We start from the raw sequence: 18,498 nt of genomic DNA, 5'->3' as shown, positions 1-18,498 counted from the left end.
TATGAAAATTTTCTATGGAGAGAAAATCTAAACTTTGTTTTAGTTTTCCTGTAGTATTATATCTCTCATGGTGAGACACTCAGTTGGAAGTCTTTCAGTTCATTCTGAGTGTGAAAATCTATTATTGTTATTGTTAGAACTTTTTAAGTTCTGTAGAGAACTCTTAGGTAAACTTTACTATGGAAAATGTTGTTAAAGTACGTGAAATCAAGCAACATGTTATTCTTTTATATATGGAATTCCAAGTCCATATAGTTCTTGTGTTCATGTCTAAGTGGACCCATCATTAAGGGTTTTGGACTCTCTTTAAGGGGAAAAATGTTGTCTTGAATTTTTGATATTAATAGAGTTTGGCATTTGGCCCAGGCATTATAATGTCATTTTGCTCCAAGCCATATTGAAAGAGGAGCTTGTTAGAAATGTCGTTGATATCCACAGCTAACTTTATGAGTTATTTAAAACAGTTGTCTTATAGCCAGACGATTTCCCCCAAGAAACTAGAACTAAAAACTCAAATATTAAACTGTTTGCATATATACACTATTCTTTAATAAAATTCTACATTCAGTCCAGTTAAAGTTTATAATTCCACATTCTCCCAGATGTATGGTGAATGTTTCACTGTGATATAATGCCTGTAACTTTTCTCCTAACACCAGCATTACTGAAGACTTCTCTAAGACCTAATTTAGGCAAAGGTATATTAAAGAGGATCTCTTTTAGTGCTGTAAATTCCTATGGGAAAATGCAGGTTTTAGACAAAACTACTTTTATACTTTTAACATTTGGTAAGTACACTTATTTAGGATGAATTTGTTAATTTCTCTCATGTGGCTGAATTGGAGATCAGCAATAGCAAGTGAGGAAGGCGTGGCTAGGCATTTGGACAAACCTCTAACTCTGGGATTTTAAGGTCCAGCCTGAAGGGGAATTAGTTGAGATAGATGGTTTTTTGGGGAAAGGACCTGCTAAAGAAAAAAATTATTCTAACACTTGTTAAAATGGTAAGGCAGACTTTATTCAGGACTGTGGCAATAAGTATAGGGACCACTGCAGTGGGGTTTTGCCATAGGCCAGAGAGATTGGGCTCCAAGTCTGATTGAATACAATAAGGAAAAGTGGAAATTTATATCAGGGAGCAGCAGGTCAATAGATGGAAAGTTACTAAGAGGAATCATCCAGGGGTACTTAGAGGGTTTCTGGCTAAACCGATCTAACAGGATTCTTGCTGAAGGCAGTCTGGGGTGATCTGACATCACCCGGGGGATGTTGGAGGATGAGGAATTCAATCAGACATTGAGGGTGGGGGATTCTGGCTAAACCAACTTATCAGCAGGATCCTTACTAAAATTGGATGATGCGTAGATGGACACAGAAGTACGAAAATTGAGACCTAATTGGGAAGAGGGTTCAGAGGAGCCTGACTACAGTTTGGTTAAAGAGAGACTTTGTCAGAACTAGAAGATGGATTTTATGAAGGTACCTTGAGTTGTTATCTAGGTCTAGTATGATCAGGACCCTGCTATGGGCAACCACACACTCAGACTGCTAATAAGAATGTTGCTGGTTAATGACTGTGGTTGCTTATCTCTGTCAGGTGAAAGCGGTTAGCAGGTGAACTACAAAGACTGTGGGTCTTGGCATTCCTTGGTGTAACTGCTTAGTCTGGTGGGGAGGAGTTCAAACAAACACTTAGATACAGGAGTGTGGAAGTTGTGCCCTGCTACATCTTTCTGCAGGAAGCTGTGCACAATTAGAATGTTTGCTCAGTGAAGGCTGGGTGTCTACCTGACAAGCCAGTTAAAGGACTTGAAAAATATTTCTGCACATTTCATTTTTAGGCAGACAGGAATTTGCACATAAAAAGAAATGTAGGGCCATCCTACTCAAAGGGTGGTTCAAGGACCAGCAGTGTATCACCTAGAAGCTTGTTAGAAATTAAGCATTCTAGACCCTCACCCTAGACCTGCTTTTTGACTAGATTAGAATCTGCATTTTGACTAGATTTTCAAGTGATTCATATATAATTTTAGTGTCTGAGAAGCATTGATCTAGGGGAAAAAAGGTTGTTTTGAGGTAGCAGTGAGAATTATAGGAGTTTGAAATGTCATGAAAGCCAAGAGTAGGGGGTCCTAATAAACTCTATGATTCATAGTCCCAGAAATGTTCAAATAGTCATAGCCACTTAGGCAAGAGTTAGGCATTTCTGATGGAAATTTGGACCACATATTCTCTGAGCATCCTATGAGTATAAACACTATGATTCATAATCAAGCTTTTGTTTTTTTCTAGATGTTTCTATTGTTAAAGGATAATTGTGAATCATCTTTAACACTTTTTCTGAGAACCCCTATTGAAAATGTAGGGAAATGTCAGAAGACTTGGTTAACCAAGATTCAGATTTGTAGTGAATAAAGAGTAGAATTAAGGAGATTCTCTAACCGATAGAAGGACGTTAGTATAAAAATACATAAGTATACATACAGCTCTTATTCCCATGACCTTCTAATAATGCAGGTTTTTGGTTTTTTTAAACCCTTTTTTTGTTCTGTGGATTACTTTGGCAGTCTGTTGAATTCTATAGACTGCTTCTCAGGTCAGTGTTTTAAATGTATAATTGTAATAAAGTACACAAGGGCTGAAAAAAAAAGCCAGTAAGTAAATAACATTCTCATAATATTAATACAAAATTTGAGATAAAGTAATATGTTTTTATTAATATGGAAATATTTTTTATTTCTACTGTGACAAAGAGGTACTGCTGATATTAACCAGGTTTTTTTCCTTCTACATTCATAATTGACAGTAATGCTGAAATTCAGTTGGAAGTTAGTGAAAATAAAGAGGTAACATTTTTTTCCCTCAACTTGAGTTTATTGCCTCCAGATTTCATGTCCTAAGGTGATTTAATAATACTGATATTCTAGGAGGACATTTTCATTTTAGTTTACTTCCGTTGGAAGCCTATTATAGGACTCCTTGTAACTTTTATTAATTTCTTATTTTACCTGATATTCATTCAGAAGATGTAGTGGATTGAATTATGTCCCCCCAAAACTCTTTGAGCTTGAATTATGTCCCCCAAGTATTATGTATTAGAAACTTAGCCCCCACTGTGACTGTTAAGAGGGTGGGAAATCCTATTATGGTAATTGAAAGGTGGAGCCTTGAAGAGGTGATTATATTGTAGGACCATGCTGTAGTGAATGGATTAAAAATGGTGGCCAGAGGTGTGGTTCTGAGGTCTTTAAAAGAAGAGAGAGGAGACTGTTTCTCTCTGCTTCCACCATTTTGCAATGTGAGACCCCTGGGTCACTTTCAGTACCACCAGATGAACTTTGGGATTCCCAGCCTCAGAAACTGTAAGAAATAAATGTTGTGTTTCTTTATAAATCACTCAGTTCCATATATTTTGTTATAAGTAACCTAAAAAGACTAGTACAGAAGATAAATATTAACTGAGTTCATACTTTGGATGTGGAGTGGGGGTAAGCAGGGGAAGGTGAGGAGAAGGATACCAAACTGAGTGATTGGATGTTCCTGCCCTTAAGTGCTGGCAAATACAATTTTATTTTTTAATGAACCAAGATAAATTTTATTGAAACCTGACATGGGTTCAGCTCTTCTGAGTTTTACATTGTTGCTTATACCTTAAGTTTGGGAAACACTGAGAAAATCCCCATCTTGGCTGATCATTAATCACCTGGAGCTTTGTATTGCCAGGGCTAGGGCTCACAGACTCCTCAAGCCTGTTGTACAGACTGGGTCACAGACCCTTCAAACTAAGGTCCATGAGTTAGGTAATAGGAAAAGATCCTGGGAATCATGGGTAAAAATTAAGTCTTTATTCAGAGCTGGGACCAGTCACCCTAGTGGCCTCCTGGAGTGTCCTGAGGAGTGGGGGGTGGGGGCGGGGGCAGCATGTATCAGAGCCATTAGTCCTTTATTCTTAAATCCATAACCCAGGACACCTGGGTGCCCATACACAATTACATTAGATAGTAAACAAGAAACACCTGGGTGCATGTGGATGTTTAAATCAAATGCTCAGCAAGATTCTGAACATCTGAGGGGCCCTGACCATTTTCCTATATTTTCCCAATAAGCTGTCACTAAAATAGAGATTCTCAGGCTCCTTCCCTGAAGAACGTTTCAGGATGTTCCAGGTGAGCCATTGGTATATCTTTCTCTTAACATTTTTGCCAGATGGATCCTTATCAGGAAAAATTTAGAAAAGTTTAGCTAGATAATACTTTAATATATGTACATGGAAGTGCTTAGACTAGCCATCAAAATTATTTTCATGGGAAGGGATTGATTATTGTTTATGTCTTACCTCTATTTCCAAGAAGAGTCTTCACTATAGTAGGTCAACTTTGTAGAAAGGGCTGATGTTATCAGTTTTCTCTAAGAAAAAGGGATTTGATTTTTATTTCATCTGGCACATGAATATAGTAACTGCTTTTTATGAACCCAAAGTCTGATTTACTAACATTTTGTGGGTAGGAATATTTATATAAATATTAAATTCTTTAATATGTGTAACACATCACCTTTGGAAATATAAAATTACGTAAAGAAGGGATATATACCAAAAGATGATAGACTAATTTCGTTTTATTATTGCAAAAAAAATGATTTGTTAAAGGCACTGTGCTCTTCAGGAAACTTTTGAATGAGTTGCTGGTTGAAAAGAACTGACCTATGAGATGGATGTAGTCATCTCGATTTTACAGTTGAGGAAAATTGAGGCTTAAAGAAGCCAAGGAACGTGCCCACGTCACTGAGTTGGTGGAAAGCCAGAATTTGACTTCAAGTATTTCTGATTCCAAAATCTACATTTGTGGCTATAGCAGCCAGGTCTTTAAGTCTAATGGTAACGATGGACCATAATGTATCATGGGTGTGTGTGTGTGTGTGTGTGTGTGTGTGTGTGTGTGTGTGTGTGTGTGTGTGTGTGTGTGTGTGTGTGTGTGTGTGTGTGTGTGTGTGTGTGTGTGTGTGTGTGTGTGTGTGTGTGTGTGTGTGTGTGTGTGGTCTTTAAGTCTAATGGTAACGATGGACCATAATGTATCATGGGTGTGTGTGTGTGTGTGTGTGTGTGTGTGTGTGTGTGTGTGTGTGTGTGTGTGTGTGTGTGTGTGTGTGTGTGTGTGTGTGTGTGTGTGTGTGTGTGTGTGTGTGTGTGTGTGTGTGTGTGTGTGTGTGGTCTTTAAGTCTAATGGTAACGATGGACCATAATGTATCATGGGTGTGTGTGTGTGTGTGTGGTCTTTAAGTCTAATGGTAACGATGGACCATAATGTATCATGGGTGTGTGTGTGTGTGTGTGTGTGTGTGTGTGTGTGTGTGCGTGTGTGTGTGTGTGTGGTCTTTAAGTCTAATGGTAACGATGGACCATAATGTATCATGGGTGTGTGTGTGTGTGTGTGTACACACATGCACCCACTAATCCACATGCATTTATCTCATTCTTTGATGTCTTTTTCCATCTTTTTGTGTCTCCTTCTTGATCTGCCTAGCCCTTCTCCTTAGGTGTCAAGCCTTTTTTTTTTCCCTTCAACACTATACAAACAAGGACCATGCAGTTTGTTTTTATTATTTATTTGTTAAAAAGTGTTATGTCTACTATTTATTTGTAATTGATAATGTCAATACTAAACTTGTATTGCTTTTAAGAGTCATATAATTTTTTAAAATTTATGAATTGATGACATTAGGCAGTAAAATTATATTCCACCCATGATCTAAGTACTCATTAGAGATAATTATTCAAGTAAAAATAAATCTAATAAAATAATACAACCTGTGATTGTTTAAGATGACCAGAGCATGGAGAGAGAGGAGACAGGCAATGGGCAGATATCAGTCAACAGGTAGTCATTTAGTACTTACTGGTTGCCTGAAACTACTGAGTACCCTGAGGATACAAACAACATGGTCTGTCCCAGCCCTTGCAAAGCTGTAGTACCAGGGAGGGGAAGTCCTTACTCCTTGGCAGGAGTGGAGCTCACAGTGTGGCAGGGAGTGTGGTTAGGAACGGGAGAACAGGTGGATGAATGGAAGGGGTCACTTCTCTTGCTGCTTGGTCACACCAGGCAAACTCTACCCATTTACTTTTTGGGTAGGAGTAGGAAATAAGAAAAGAAGTCTCTTCACACTTTATTATTTTGGCTGGCAATGTTGTGGAAAGTGGCCCAAGAATGACATAGAGTCTGAATTTGGTTGGCTGACTTGTCACTTCTTTTCCTGGGTTCTGTAGAGCTCTACTGACTCTCACTTTGGTCTGCAGAAACTGTCCGGTAATTTGTATAAGCGGTTGCTGATTTAGGTGAGAATAGAAGGTACCAGATGGCTGGGACACAAGATTAGTCTTTAGGGGTCATAGAAAATGATGTTGCTTCCACCGTCTTTCCTGGAACAGAGAAGTCTTTTATTGTTCTTTGGTAGCAGGCATGTGTACCAACTTAACACTTAACTGAAACTGCAGATTTGGAAGGGTCTGTCTTTAAGGCCAGCAGTTTCCCTTCTCCTTTCTTCATTCTCTGCGTTAATACTCTGAGGGATTTTTTTTCCCTTTTCCTTCCAATTTGGTACCAGTTCTCTCTGATTCAGTTTTTCTTGCTGTGATTGTTACTTCCTCGAATGCAAACGCTGCACATTTGACCCTCCTTCGCCTCTCCCCCAGCCTCAGTGCAGTCTGGGCTAGAGGCTGAATGGTGTTTTTTTCTCATTCTTGTGTACTCCTCATAGCCGGCCATTTGTGAGCCAGCTGTTGTGTGGGACAGCAGCTGCAGGGCATGGGAGTGAGTGCCAGTCTCTTTTCTGAGGGGAGAATTGGAGCTGCTGCCTAACACAGCCCTGTAGGTACCATTAGAAGGATTCACTGGTCCTTCACATCAGCGGTCCATGCAGCTGGGACACCAGTAATCTGAAACTAGACCATGCTCTGGTAGTTCTTTATTGAGAAGTTTGAATATACCTAGTGTTAGAACAGAGCATACACACCTTGGATCCTTGCTGTCCAGAGTGTAGGCCATGCACTGTGTAATAAAACCTGAAGGGGTCATGAAGCTCTGCTTTCAAAGCATCCTGTTGTTATTACTTTTTAATAGTATAAGTTAATGTTTGTTGTACTGTTTTAATTTATTAAAACAGGAGGTTATTATTTTCTACGTAACAATAAGCATTCTAATTGTTTGCTTTATATATCTGAATAAGATTTAAGCACAGATGTTATAATACATTATTTGGGATACTTGTTAGAGTGAATAAAACTTATTTATTGTAAAGTCAACTATTTGAATCACTTTATTCTATCGTAAAAAATGCATTTGTTTTTGTATTGCACAGTAGAGGTGACTGGTTAACAGCTAAGTTTTATATATTACATAATAGCTAAAGGACAGTCTTCTGAATGCCTTCACCATAAAGAAATGATAAATGCATGAGGTCATTGATACATTAACTACTCTGACCCCTTATTACTGTGCAACATATATATGTATCAGAATATCAGATCGTACCCCATAAGTATGTACAATTACAATGTGTAAGTTAAAATTTAAGAAAATGTACTTCTATGTTAGCAAAGATAAAAGTGAACTTTAATAATGACTTGAAGATAGTGTGGGAGAAGTATGAAAACATAAATAAATAAATAAATAAATATATATATACATTTTTTTAGATGGGTCTTTTACTTCTAGCTTTGAAAGACAGACATTTAATGCCCTATGTGGTTTGAACCTAGTGGTGCAAATTTGGTCTTTGTTGCTTTAATATATTATAGTGGTTTCCTAGCATGTTTTTTTGTTAACTTTCTTAAAGGTCAGAAATGGGGAGAAAAGGAAAGGGAGTTTTTTTATGATTATGACTTCCAACTTGGAATGAGGTTAAAAAGAGAGAAGGATGTTATATTAAGACCAGGAAGGGAAATATTGTATCCAATCTGACTGTACCTCTCCTGGGCATTGTACAGTTACAGGGAAAAATTAGGTATAAGAAGGAGGAGTTGGCTTTATGAGTTGAGATAATTATGTTTGATTGGGGTGTATATACTTTTAGTCAACAGTTTTCAATACACATTTTATACTTCATGAGTAATAAACCAATTTTGCCCTTGGAAAGTTCTCATTTGCTGGCAGTTATAGAATAAATGCTATATGTAGATATTGCTGTGTGTCATCGTTTGGATAAATGTTTAATTTCAAATCCAACAGAATGAGGCTCATGAGTCACACCTTAAAAGTGTTTGAATATTTTATTTGTAACACACATACACACTCAAAAACAAATCAATACTTAGCCCAGTGAAATGTTAATAGTTGAAAGCTGCTTTGAAAGGGACTTTAAAATATGTTTATACTTAAAATAAGTATGGGAACTATAAATTATTCTATTTTGGACTCTGGAATTTTTCTTATGGTTAATTAACCTTTACCCCTTCCCCCGCAGAACTGGCTAGATCCTGCAAAGGAAATAAAAAGACAACTGCGAAGTGAGTATTTAAATAATCATACTTTGAAGTTATTAAGTTAATCTTCATATCTATTTATTTCCATCTTTAGTAAAATATGTAGGTATATAGACTAGAATAACTAATGACATAGTGGTAGAATGGTCAGTTCTATTTTGTATTTATGCCATCTCAGATGTTAATAATATTTTTGTAGAATTGTGACTTTATTTTGTACATGGCTTAGGGACTGCTACCTTTCAGGAAGTTCTAGACTCACATTCCTAAATATTACTTCACAAAGTCTCCCACTATGAAGTGACATCTGACTTTTTTTTCCCAAGAAAGAATGGGAAGCTGCTTTTCTGTAAATTTTACTTTTTATGTAAATTTTACTAGGTAGACTTAATATTTATTGCTTTGTCCACTTCATTTTGTAGGTGTATAATTAGTTTAATTGATAAGCATATCTTTGGCCCCAAAGGCATATCAGTATCCTGTTCATAGTTGTACTGGACTGAGGACTCTGAGGGTGACAAGCAAGCAGAACAACCTTTGGTTCTCTGAGGTCATTGCCGTCTCTGTTCCTTATTTACTCCACAGTCCAAGGCCACTTTATGTGGTCTTTGAGTTTGTAGTTAGGCCTGCTCGTCCCTTTCTTCCATTTCCCTATTTGTTCTTATTGTATAATCCCAAAATGACTTTATATGTCCCACTCAACCCAGTTTCAGTTCCCTCTGTAGGTTCTGCCTCTGTAGGTTTCCTTGCTCAGAGCCTGGGTTTGTGATATCTGTGCCAAGAAACATTATCACCACAGAGAAGTCTCTGGTTGGGACTCTGAGTACTTAATTTACTTCAGGGTGTGTGAATGACTGAAGCAGAGACGGTAGGGAGCCACGAGCAGCTGGAAGTTTTAGGCTGGAAAGTACCATCTGAAGGATGGGAAGTTCCTAACAGTCCTCCTAGACTGTGGGACCCAGAGCTTCCCTGGGAGAAACCATGTCTCTGAGTACCAACCTGCAAAATGCCCTTTGTACTGTTGATTTCATTTCTCTACTTACTTATTACTCCTACAGTCAAACTACTGGAACAAATCTATGCTTTCTTTTCTTGTCCTTTCCATCTCCCTTTGGACTCCCATTTTAGGTTCCTTACATTGGTTTACTTCATTTATTTTTCTTTTTCTCTCAAGTTATTAAGCCTTTTCATAATCTTCCTATCGTTTCTTTCCTTCTCTACTCTCCTTTTTTATTCTGAGCATTTACCTATTCTTCTCATTTCCTCTTCTTGTAGATTCATCTTTCTGTCTTTCTTACTGTCTTTTTTTGATTAGAGTGACCAACTTTCCTGGTTTGCCCAAGACTGAGCAGTTTCCCAGGGTGCCTGACTTTGAGTGCTAACGCTGGAACAGTCCCAGGCAATCTGGCGTGGTTGGTCACCTTATCTTTTGACTGTTATTCTTGGCTTTCCAGCATGCATTTCCTCCCTTCCTTTCCTCCCTCTCTCTCTCTTTTGCATTTATTATCTTGATGTTTGAACCATTTGAGTTTGCTTCATGATGGGAAAGGGGAGATGGGAAAGAAAAGTAATAAGTAGACACAGATACATTACGCTTACATTATGGAGGAAACTATCAGAACAGAAAGCTCTGGACTTTTTTTTTTTTTTTTTGGCCCTTCTGCAGTTGTTATATGGATGCTTGGTTCTTATACCTTCTTGGGAACCATACCTGCCAAATGACCCAAACAGAGAGAGAACAGGGCAACCTTTGAAGCATGGTTGATGTTCCATTGTGTGGTTTCTTCTGGTTTTGTTTTGGCTCTGGTTTGATTATTTGTGTGTGCCACTCATTTCAGAGTCATGGAGACTTCCTAACTTTTGGAAGTCAAGAGTCTTGCTGATTATGAATCACGTTTTTATGTTTTGATTATTTTTGAAGTTTTTTAGAGTTATTTCAGCACTTTTGCCATTGTGGTTTGGCAAGAGGAATAATAGTAACAAATAGAATTTGTCTTTTTAAAATTATCAGAGCCAGTTCTTTAAATGGCATCCTGTACTGTCCCCATTATGAAAGTAGGCTGAGGAAATGAAGTTTTATCTGTTGTATTTATTTACTCCTTTCTTTCTACTTGTGTTAAAATGGACGAAAATATGGCTTGTTCTATCTCAGCACAGTCTCTCTTATGATTTTGTTACTTTTCAGTTAAAAGGCAATTAGCAAAGGTAACTGTTAATCTTTTTTGAGTTACTTAATAAGGACCAATAACCTAATGGTTCCTGTTTAAAATTTGCCTTAAACAGAGCAATACTGCATGTCCTCACTCATAAATGGGAGCTAAAAAGATAAACAAATAAAAAAAAAAAAAGAAAGAAAGATACAATAGTCACAATGATATGCTGAATTTTCAAAAGGAGAGAACAGAACTGAGGTTACTTATTACCCTGATTTGAGATCACATATTGCACACACAGGTAATGATATTCAATTCTGTACCCCACAGAAATGTACAACCAACTATGTTACAATAAAAAATAAAATAAGGCTAATAATAGACCAAGAACAAGAAGAGCACAGTATATGTAAATTTACAAATACCATTAAAAATAAAATAAAATTTGCCTTAAAATGTTTATATTCTCAAATGTATACAAATATCTAAGGCTTCCATGAAATTAATATATAAACAGACTGTAGCTAGATGGACTGTTTATATATGGCTAGGTAAAAATTATGGCAATAACATTAAATTAAAAGTTTAACTTGAAAATTGATAAAAGTAGATTTTAAATGTTCTCACCACAAAAAAATATGAGTATGTGAGGTAATGCTCATGTTAATTAACATGATTTAGCCATTTCACAGTGTATACATATTTCAAAACATCATGCCATATACCATAAATAAATACAATTTTTATTTGTCAAAAAAAAGTTTAGCATTATTGGTACAATTCAACAACTTTTAGATGTAGAAATATATCCTAGAATATAAGTGTTCTATTAGAAATTTATCCCTGTAGTCATATCCAGGCAAGCATGTGCTAGTGTTAATACCTGGAGAACAAATAAACAAGGAGCCATTTAAAAGTGATAATCCTGTGATGACTTGGCTTAATTATGGATTAGCAGTCAGCTCGAAGTATGTACGCATACACAATGCATGGATATTTGACGCAGATGTCATGGTGCTATGGGCCAAGAAACATCATATCTTTTGATATTCAGGAAAATCATGTATCCTATTACTATCTTTTAAATGTGTAAAGCAGAACTGAGATCTGTCTGAGTTCAGCAGGATTGCCTTTGTTCGTAGGCTAGTGATGTGTTAAGCCGAAATCCAGCAAAAGTGCGTGTCTATGCAAGTAGCCATTCAATAAATATTGACTTTTAAGAGAGAAGAAAGGTAGAGTGCTGAGGGTGAGGAAAAGGACAGAATGACACATTAAACAAGAGAATGGGATTCAAGAAATCATTTTTCAAGTTCATAAAGATCTCCTGAGGCCTTCAAATATGTATAGAATGGAAATAATTTACACACACAACTTTTTTTTTTTTTTTTAATTTAGAAATACTTTCAGCAGAACTCTAAATTCAGGCTACTGGAACTGTTTAGATCCCTTTAGGGAAATAGCTGCCCTCCATCCAGAACATGATATAGAAAAACATTAATTAAATGTTAGTGAATAAATAGCAGTGTTTTAACTTTTAATAAGTCATTCATGACATTGTTGTTTAATATCTTCATTCTTTATGGCATAGTACAGCAGAGTGTATGTTATATATGAGTATTCTTATACCTACTCTGTAAAACCACCTGGTAAATAATTTTATTTCCTTAAAATATTGTGAAGTTTTACCACACTATCCCTTCTTTGGGATCTTTTTAAAACACTCTTTTTAAGTAGTCCATTAATCATTTCCTAAGTAGCTATTATGAGCACTTGATCATTACTCTCTTTCCCACAACTATGTAGAAATCCTGAACTGCTTTTTTTTTTTTTTTTTTTTTTTTTTAAAGTGGAGAATATTTGGCAACTGGATATCCTGTGGTTAAAACAAAGTCTATCTCAGAACCATTACATGGAGGTTATGTTAAAGTTTTGCGTGCTGGATCACCATACAAAACATTTGTTGAAGTACCAGTAAATATTTATTAAGAAGTGAACCTATTATTCTTTAATGTGGGTTATTTATGTAATTGATTCCTATTTTATTTTTTATTTTGTTTTTGTTTTACAAATGACATTAATTTTCTTTAAATAAAAAAATAAAGTTTTACAAACTGATTTATATTTGGATTAGTCGGTATGTTTGAACATTGACCTTTGAGATTAATCAAAATAAACAGTCATTCGGTTGTTTGGGTCAATAATCATGGTATTTTATAATTACAGATCTTCCCTGGCTGTTCACTTTTAATGTGAAGTTTTATCCTCCTGATCCATCTCAACTGAGTGAAGATATCACCAGGTACTTTACATTGCATTTTAACACGAACCTTTCTTTAGAACTCTTATTTCTGTGCCCTGGGAACATGGTGGTAATTTTGGGATTGAAAACCAAAAAAATTTCTCAGAAGTTAAGTTTTAAAAGTTTCCTTAGAAATGGGTAATACCAGGGCCGGACCCGTGGCTCACTCGGGAGAGTGCAGTGCGCAGCGGTGGAGCGCCAAGGCTGCGGATTCGGATCCTATATGGGGATGGCCGGTGCGCTCACTGGCTGAGCACGGTGTGGGTGACACCAAGCCAAGGGTTCTGGTCACATAAAAAAAAAAAAAAAAAAAAAAAAGAAATGGGTAATACCAAATAGTTTGAAATATTGTCAGTTTGAAAATTTTTATTTGCTTTTCTTTAATTTCTCCACTTATATTTGAGTAATGGCAGTTTTAAAAAATGATACTGTTGGCAACTTTGTTTTTTATGTTATACTTCAAAAATTCACTGATACTTACTATTTTAGATTTTAATGCTAAGGTGATTTTTATTATGTAACTCATGAGGGCCTGTGTTCTAGTCTGATTACAAAGATGATAAAAGGGTAGAAAAGTGAAATTATTTTTAAAAGTCAATTGAATTGGTAATTTTTTTTTACTAACAAGGTAGGCTTTCTTATGTAGAGTCGATAGCTATTCATTTTCATCTTCTCTGAGATTGTGTGGGCTGTTAAGAATATATGCTTAAATTGCAAATAAAGGATTCAGTTTAGGAGCAAGAGTGCATTTACTGATTCTGAATATTTGAATGGTAACCAAGGAACATTGTGAATCTACAAGTACTTCAATATTTTAGCTCTATTATATTAGACTGGGTACCAGTGATAGAATTTCTTAACTTGGTAAGAGTAAGTGTAAAGTATGCTTTTTATATTTTTTTAAAAGACTATCTTCATGACCAAGGAAAACCGTGTGCAGTGTATGTACTTCTAGAAAACTAGAGGGTTTTAGTGAAAGTCTGCTTATCTCTGGTTCCTGTGCCTTTCGTGATTTCTGCTAGGCCAGTTTTGTTGTCAGACATCAAGTTGTGCAGGTGCTTAAGAGTGCATAATATCCATGTGAAATAGGAATGATGGAGATTTCTTTCCAATATTGGCTAAGTGGCAGGCCGTTTTTTTCCCCTCTTTCTTTACTACTTGTTGCTGAATAGGAATGTACCAATGTGCGAATTAAGCTCTGATTGAATTAGCTTCAGGTAGTAAATAATAAATAATAGCTTTTGTAACTGTACATGGAGCTGCTTAGAGCATAAAACCTGACCGATTGGTGTGTGTAGGATACAGAGTTTCACTGCAGGAGTGCCTTTCAACAACGCGTGTAATTGGGGCTTTGTCACCCAATGCCCTCTCTGTGCATATGCTTCTTGCAGTAATTTGTTTGGGGGTGATAATCCTTTGGTGGTTGCAACTTTATAGTATCAGTAAGTGCTTTGGTTTTACATGTAAATAGGGCCTAAACAGTCTCCCTGTCTGTAGTGGGAGGAATGATATAGTCTGCTGAGCTAACTAAAGGCTTCAGTGGTGCAGCCTGAGACAGTCAGCCGCCTGTACTTGTGGCCTGGCAGCTTAAATGTCATAATTGGAATCGTCACCATAACTTGAGTAATGAACATTTACAAGGTGAGGTAAGCTGTTGAGGAGGACAGGAACACTATTCAGAATAATGTTTGAAGAATGTTTTGTCGTGCTGTGTAAAGAAGGTAGAGCTGGGAAACTGAGGAAGCTCTTGGCAGTTTTTGTTTGAAGTATTTAGGGCTTAGACTTAGGCTTTGAAAACAGGAAAGGACCACTGTGAAAAACAGAGACAAGAATATTAAAGGAAGCAATAAGATGGAATCATTGTGTTTAGATTCTGAAAATACCATGCAGTGTGGAGAACTAGCACTATTATTGATTAGAGAATTTGAGGATAACCTGGAATCGTGGTTTAAATTTTAGTTTTCTAAAGTAAGTGCATTTATGCTCATGTTGTTCTAGGGGTCAAGGAAACATATAATCCTTAAAAAGAGGGCTCCTGCAATGCCTACAATTACCCAGACTGTATTGACAGTGAGAAGACTTTCATTCTTTCAGAAAATTATTGAATGCTTGCCATGTGGAAAGTCCTTTGCTAATTGTGGGACTTTGATGATAAAAAAGAGTTCCTGCCCTGCCCGATGATAGATTTGGGTGGTAATCTAGGTATAACTGAACTGAACTGGGACCATGTGCTGGGACGTGCTCTCTGACCCAACAACAATGAGGACTGGACTAGAGGCCAGTACTCCCACTTCATGTGTGGGATAAAGAGCAGAAAGAAGATTAGGCTCTAAAGCCCTGGCCAGGCACAAACATCCACCCGAAGAAGTTGGCCAGCTGCCAGTAGGAATGGCAGTGTCTACAAGATCTTCAAGAAGGAAGGCACTGCCATTTATTTCAGAGGGGTTGGGGGTGACCTTAGGAAGTGGTAAAATTTGAGAGCAGAAATCAGGTTTTAAAGTGTCACCAAAAGTTGATAGTGGAGCTGCAAAGAAAAAATCCTCACAGATTATAAATCACATAGTTCTACATGTTATTTGGAAGAAAACAAATTCTTTTGTAGCTGTGAGTAAGCCACTTGGAACACAAAATAACTATTATTATTATTATAGCCAATAATTAGAATTATAGCTACCAGTTATTGATTCCCAGGCACCATGCCAGGTATTTTATTTATATTATCTAATTTTTACCCTCATCTTCAAGGGGAGGTAGAGTTATTCCCGTCTAACAGGTAGAAACTTAGCCTTAGGCAAATAAATGAACTTGCTTAAGGTCACATAGAACCAGCTCCTTCTGGCTCCAGAGCTCAAGCCTACTAAACTGATCTAGCTGCCTCTTTAGATGGGGTAAGTGGACACGGAGGGGCTTCAAAGTAGAGATTTATTTATAAATGTCGGTAAAGGCATTTCAGGAAAAGAAGAAATTAGTATGGAAAGGGTAGAGATGATAAAGGATGAGTGACTTTAAGTTTTCTTGCAAATGATTAAGACTGCAGTTACTATTTTTTTTATTTCATTAACCTTTACAACTTTGGAGATGCATGCGAATTTTTATTAGTTTTAAATTTAAGGAGACAGTTTAAGTGGCTGAAAATTTTACTTCAGTCACAAAACTCTTTATTGTAATAGTAATGATAGACATAAGTATTACCAGAACAACAGTTCAGAATTTGCATTCTGTTGATTAGCCTTCCCAACTCAATTTCTTTAAATAAGTCACAGGTTTAAGAGTCCAAGGAGCAAGGTGTGGCTTCTTATTAGAGAAGGCTGTTTTTCCTATGGACGTGAAGAGTGCCTCTGTTGTATATTGTATATTTGTTTACAAAGGAATATCAGAATTTAAGGAGTATGGTGCTATAGTCTTAACTAATTGTTCTTGACCCTTTTCTCCCCCTGTTCCTCGCAGATATTTCTTGTGCCTTCAGCTCCGGCAGGACATTGCCTCTGGCCGTCTACCTTGCTCTTTTGTGACTCATGCCCTTCTGGGATCCTACACACTGCAGGCTGAAGTTGGAGACTATGACCCAGTAGAGCATGGCAGTATTGACCTCAGTGACTTTCAGTTTGCCCCCACACAGACTAAAGAGCTGGAAGAGAAGGTGGCAGAGCTGCATAAAACCCACAGGTCTGTTGCCTTGCTTATTCGAGAGAGAATGGACACGGGAGATGTAAATAGCTTCTCTTGGAACATCTACTGGACATTTGAGCACAGTTTGTAGGATTATCCAAGTTTTCTTTTTAGAGCCTCACCTAGCACTGATCAAGTGAACCATCATCCCTTGAGATATCCTTTCATTGTCTTAATGACTATAACATTAGGAACTATGCTCATGAGACTAAGTGGTTTCATTTATTGGAAAAATTTACTTTTCCCTAGGACATCTTCTCCCTACTCCCAGTCCCAGCTCTTAGCACACAGAGTGGAAACAAATACCCATGTACTTATTTGGCATTTACTTTATATTTCTTCTGCCTTTTAAGTGGTTTTTTTGGTTGTCTTTGATAAGAAAACCATGGGTAAAATGAGGCATCAGGATTTGAGTCAGAAATGTGGATGGTGATGGACATAGGAACAGTGACTGAAATGTACTGGTGGTTCTGCTGTACACAGAAGATGACCCTTTGGTTTAGCTAAGGATTACATAGATTACTTTAACACCATATTATACTTTGTGAATTTTTATGTCAGTGTGAAAAGAAAATGGTTTTCTTAATGTATGTTTTTATAACCCTAGCTACAAAATTAAATATATTGTTCCATGTTGAAAATTAGTTTTGTAGAACATTGACTAAAATGATTTGAAAGGAACTTTCAGAAGTTAGGTTTTCAGCAGGCCACATTTAATGACTTTCCTTTAAAAAAATAATAAATGCAATATTTGACTAAATATTTTCTTATCTACTTTATTTAAATTCTACTCAACAGACTTTTATTGTGTAATTCTAATTTGAAATATCAGGTACTAAAATGGCATGGAGAATATGGAGATTAATGAGACATGGTCCTGCTCTCTAGGAGCTTAAAGTTTGTTTAGTTGGAGACATGGTTAGGAATGGAAGTAATTTTAGTATGGATAGAATGATAATTTTACTATGATAGAATGTTATCAGGCATAGGTATAAAATTAAACAGAAGTAATTCTGATCTTTATTATGATGAATCCTAGTGAAATAAAATTAAGGAGTAAGAATTTATCTCAGAAAGATGAAATCACTGTCTTTTATTCTTAGTTAACTTATGTTGACCTATTATTGCTGGGGCTTGCTTTTTTCCCCAGTAGAAATAATCAAAATGAACTTTCTAAGATAAAAAGGGCAAGGGCAGAGGTATGCCTCCTTGCAGTTAGCAGATTTAGATTAGAGGATCTGAAGAGAAAAATGCTAGAAGTTGAGAGTTGAGTCTTCTTGCGTGTTTCCTACTTACTACAAACTTAGCTGGGTTACTGCCTCCACTCTAAACTCTCTGAGTTCTCACCCCCCTTCCCTCATTTTGACCACATTTGCTTTAAAACTACCAATGAGATAATACTGTTTCTTTTGATTCTCAGGGGCTTATCTCCAGCGCAAGCTGATTCTCAGTTCTTAGAAAATGCAAAGAGGCTTTCCATGTATGGTGTTGACCTCCATCATGCCAAGGTACTGTAAATGTAAGAGGAAGTTTTATCATTCCAGTCTGTTACCTGAAGTTTCAAGACACCTCCAGATTCTAGATAGCCCAGTTCACTTTTGGGAAGAGGCTGCTCTCCTCCATTTCAGGATCTCTGTAGTATTTCTTTGGTGACTAATTGTGGGGTTTGTGATTGTAGGAGGGACCATTTATACTCCCCCTACTTTCTTCTTTTCCCAGTCTTTTTAATTAATACTCTTTCATAGATACTTATCACAATACTCACCACGTCAGCCTTTTTAACCCTTTATCCTGATTTATTCTGCATCCTAGCTTCTGCTAGGCCAAGGCTGCCTCTGTCCCCGCTCCCTCTCCCACCTCTGTCTTGGGAGAAGAGAGCAGATCTTAGCAAGCATGAAAGG

The 18,498-nt window shown here is 36.8% G+C and overlaps 1 protein-coding gene across 8 annotated transcripts in view; it reads left to right on the top strand.

Moving 5' to 3' along the window:
• Nucleotides 1–18,498, top strand: part of EPB41L2 (erythrocyte membrane protein band 4.1 like 2) — a 208,476-nt gene that overhangs the window by 130,814 nt on the left and 59,164 nt on the right. For all 8 annotated transcript variants that reach the window (XM_063097411.1, XM_063097418.1, XM_063097417.1 and 5 more), the window contains 4 exons: nucleotides 8,458–8,500; nucleotides 12,853–12,928; nucleotides 16,376–16,594; nucleotides 18,018–18,105. In XM_063097411.1, coding sequence (XP_062953481.1) covers nucleotides 8,458–8,500; nucleotides 12,853–12,928; nucleotides 16,376–16,594; nucleotides 18,018–18,105 — 426 coding nt within the window. The remainder of the gene's footprint in view (nucleotides 1–8,457; nucleotides 8,501–12,852; nucleotides 12,929–16,375; nucleotides 16,595–18,017; nucleotides 18,106–18,498) is intronic.

This window comes from Cynocephalus volans, chromosome 5 (assembly GCF_027409185.1).
Source record: "Cynocephalus volans isolate mCynVol1 chromosome 5, mCynVol1.pri, whole genome shotgun sequence".
Classification (NCBI taxonomy): domain Eukaryota; kingdom Metazoa; phylum Chordata; class Mammalia; order Dermoptera; family Cynocephalidae; genus Cynocephalus; species Cynocephalus volans.
The sequence above is the reverse complement of the archived record's forward strand: the minus strand, read 5'-3'. Positions and strand labels throughout refer to the sequence as shown.